The 3,698-nt window shown below is 40.0% G+C and overlaps 2 protein-coding genes across 2 annotated transcripts in view; both read right to left on the reverse strand.

The window, feature by feature from the left end:
• Positions 1-60, reverse strand: part of LOC109916555 (glycine cleavage system H protein, mitochondrial) — a 22,077-nt gene extending 22,017 nt beyond the window's left edge. The window contains exon 1 of the mRNA XM_020516277.2: positions 1-60. This exon is cut by the window's left edge and continues 286 nt beyond it. The gene's annotated coding sequence lies outside the window, so the exon portion shown is untranslated.
• Positions 61-3,046: 2,986 nt separating this feature from the next.
• Positions 3,047-3,698, reverse strand: part of pkd1l2a (polycystic kidney disease 1 like 2a) — a 102,055-nt gene continuing 101,403 nt past the window's right edge. Inside the window, exon 37 of the mRNA XM_048605964.1 lies at positions 3,047-3,369. Coding sequence (XP_048461921.1) covers positions 3,271-3,369 — 99 coding nt within the window. The 3' untranslated portion in view covers positions 3,047-3,270. The remainder of the gene's footprint in view (positions 3,370-3,698) is intronic.

Here is a 3,698-nt window from a genome sequence, read left to right on the forward strand (position 1 = left end):
GGAGAATGGAACGGAGCCCGGGGGTGGAGCTGTCACGCTGTGCGGGGAGAATGGAACGGAGCCCGGGGGGGTAAGATGTCACTCAATACGGGGAGAGTGGACCGGAGCCCCGTCACTCTGGGGAAGCAGCGGCGCCCGGGCTCTTCAGCAGCGAAAACAAAAATGCTGGAGATGACAGCGGGTTAGGCAGCACCCATGGAAAAAGAGCGAGTTTCTCGTCCAGGTAACTCTTCATCAGAGCTCCACCAGCAGTACTGTTTTCAATACAGATTCCAGATCTTCCCTCTCCGGCAGTGTAGCGGTGGTCCACACTGGGAGACAATGCAGGATGTTCTCCAAATTGACTGTCACCCCACTCACCATATTAGAACAGGATTTAAAGCTCCCCTCAGAGATTTAAGCAAATAATCAAGCTTGCCGATTTAATGCAATACTGTTGAAAAGTTACACACTCTATTTTTCTAGTTTTCATTGAATTTCATGTTAAGATTCTTGCCCTATTCAAAGAAAGACAGGGGATTTGCCCCCTAGGTCCTAGATAATAATTATCACTCCAACTCAACCGAATGACTAACAGCAGACAAATCATATGGGCCAATGAACTTAATTGATCATTTTAATTATTGAGAATGAAGAACCGTGGGAAAATGGAAGTAGGCTTGGGATGTTTAGAAAGTAACAAAGTGGAAGTTAAACAGGTTATCCCCAAGGAATAAAATGAATGAATATCTGAGGGGGCTGTGGCAGATGGGTGTGATGCTCAGCAATGGTTATAACAGGGTTTTTCTCAGCTTGTTCAGAAGGATGTGCACACTTGAGAGGGATACATTGCCATAAATAGGTGAAACAGGACTGTCAGTTGTTGAACCTGGTATGTGCTGAAGAGAAAGTACTCTCAGGTTTGAAGATGGCTAGCAAGGGGACTACTTGAATAGGGTGCAGTTGCCCATACACAAGTGAGGAATAACAGAGAAAAGAGGTTAATTTGAATGAAAATGCTAAAACCTCAAAGTTATTGAATAAATCTGTGTCTAGTGGGAAGGCTTAAGTGACACCAGCTAGAGAGGCAAGATGGTTTCTTTTAGAATATGGAAGTTTTTTTTTGTCTCCATAACAGCCCAGCATCAAAATTGCAATCTCTCAAATCACATATTTCAAAACATTTTACATTTTATTTCCAATGTTAGGAATTTCACAGAAATTTTGTCTCATGAAAAGGAGAACAATTTTTTGGTCTATTCACTTTTCAAACTGCAGCACCCTGGAAGTTCATGCTCACAGCAGTGAACACTTTTGTTTGAATTTGCTATAAATGATAAACTGCTTCACATAGTTAAATGTTGATTAAAACCCTCAAATCTAGAGCCCAAACACAACGCCAGCACAATTTTTGCATTTGCATCTGCATTTCCATTCTTGTGTTCGCTCAGTGTTAGCATTTCTCCTGAGCCAAATGGACACAGGTTCAAATTCCATTGCAGACACCTCAGACAAAAATGAGGCAGTGCTGCATGGAAAATAAACAGGAGTCTTGTTTTTCTTTAGCTTGGCATAAAAGATCACATCTGTAAACAGAAAAGGTAGGAAATTTTTAATCGCACCAACCAACACCTAAAGCAGATTATATAGTCATTATCACAATCTTCCTCTTTGCAGGTTGACTACCATTTTCTTTACATTTAAAGAGTACCTACACTCTAAAACCATTTAACTGATTTTGCTGTGCTTTAGGATGTTTTTGTCAAAAAAAATCATTCTAGGGATGTGTCATCACTCTTTAGGCCAATATTTATTGCCCTCTTAAACTACTGCAGTCCATGTGGTGTGGGTACTCTCAAAATGCTGTTAGGAAGTGACTTCCAGGATTTTGCTCCTACAACAGTGAAGAACATCAAAACATGCAAGAGGTAGTGTGTAGCTTGAAGGAGAAGTTGCTAGTGTTGGTGCTCTGATTTACCTGCTGCCCGTATAGCCAGAGTATTTACATAGTTAGCCCATTTCAGTTATGTTGGCATTCTCATGATCTGCTGCTTTTGTCTTTCTACGTGGTAGACATTGTGAGTGCGAAAGGTACTCTTGATGGAACCTTAGTGAGTTACTGCAGTGCCATCTTATAAATGGTACACGCTACTGCTAGTATGCATTTATTGCAGAGGGAGTGAACATTTAAGCTAGTAAATGGGGTGCTGGTCATGCAGGCTGCTTTGGCATGAATGATATCAAGTTTTTTTGAGTGCTGGAGGTACAATCATCCAGGCAAAAGTAAGGCATTCCATTGCACTCCTGACTTGGACCATTTAGAAAGTGGACAGACATTGGCAAGTCAGGAAGTGTGTTACTCACCTTAGAATTCCCAGTCGCTGACCTGCTCTTGCAGGCCCAGTATTTATATAGTTAGTCCAAATCAGGTTTAGGTCACTGGCAGCCCCAAGTAGTTGCTAGTTGGGGATTGATGGTGGTGATGCTGCCATTTGATGTCAAAAGGAGATAGTTACATTCTCTTATTCTCTGGCACAAATGCCACTTGTCACTTATGATGTCAAGCCTGGATTTTGTCCAGGTCTTGCTGCATTTGGACATAGACTGTTTTGGCATCTGAAGAGATGCCAATGGTGCTGAATATTATTCAATCATCAACAAATAGTCTCACCTCTGATCTTATGATGGAGGGAAGGTCAATGATGAAGAGGCTGAAGATGGTTAGGCCAAGAACATTACCCTGAAGAACTCCTAGGCCCAATCATCTTCAGACCTAAGATTGTGAAAAGCACCATATAAAGGGAAGCTAATAAGCACATTTTTCTATGTCACCATCTTTATGGAATCAGAGAGATTGAAATATGGACTATTTTGTGTATTAAATGTGTCAGTGCTAAGATTTAGTTTGAAATCTAGTGAAGATTCTGGAGTGGATTTGAACACCACTGCAGAAAGGATTCTGTTCAAATTTAACCTACTGCATAATTCCTGGAACTGAGTTTCATGACCATGTAATAATAAATATCATGATGTGTTGAAAATAGAAACATGAAAGTCGACTCAATGGTTGAATGCTTTTCACCATACTTTATTTCAGCACATTGATGCACTACAATAAAACAAACATGGACAAGAGCCAGTTTACTTGAATGTTAATTGTTAACATCATGTTGCATTTATATTTATTGATATTCCTAAAGTAATCTACTAAATAATTCAACAAATAAATTGCACACCGTAGAATGCTCACTGCTATTAGCTGCCTGGTGCTAATGATGACTTTTTATTTGGTCAGTCTCCTGACTGACTGGAACCCTTCTTATTTTTGATCCCTAAGAAGCTGCACAATTTTGTCAGCATTAGGTCAACTATTTCTTCTTCTTCGGAAGCCTGAAAGGAAGAAAACAAAAATGTTCCTTGCTGTATTAAAACATTTCCCTAAAAACCCTTTCTCTTTTCAAACATAGAATTGTGTAGGATATGTGGCACAGAAACAGAACATTTCATGCAGCAGGTCCATGTTGGTATTTATGATATAGTTGAACCTCTTCCCATCTTTTGTCATCCAGATCTATCAAAATAACCACCTATTCCTCAATTTACTTGTCTAGTCTTTAATACCATAAATGCATCTATACTATTTGCTTCAAGCATTCCCTGCGGAAGTGAGTTTCACATTCTCACTGATAGTAGGAACTGCAGATGCTGGAGAATCTGAG

Source organism: Rhincodon typus, chromosome 15, assembly GCF_021869965.1.
Source record: "Rhincodon typus isolate 14 chromosome 15, sRhiTyp1.1, whole genome shotgun sequence".
In the NCBI taxonomy this organism is placed as follows: Eukaryota; Metazoa; Chordata; class Chondrichthyes; order Orectolobiformes; family Rhincodontidae; genus Rhincodon; species Rhincodon typus.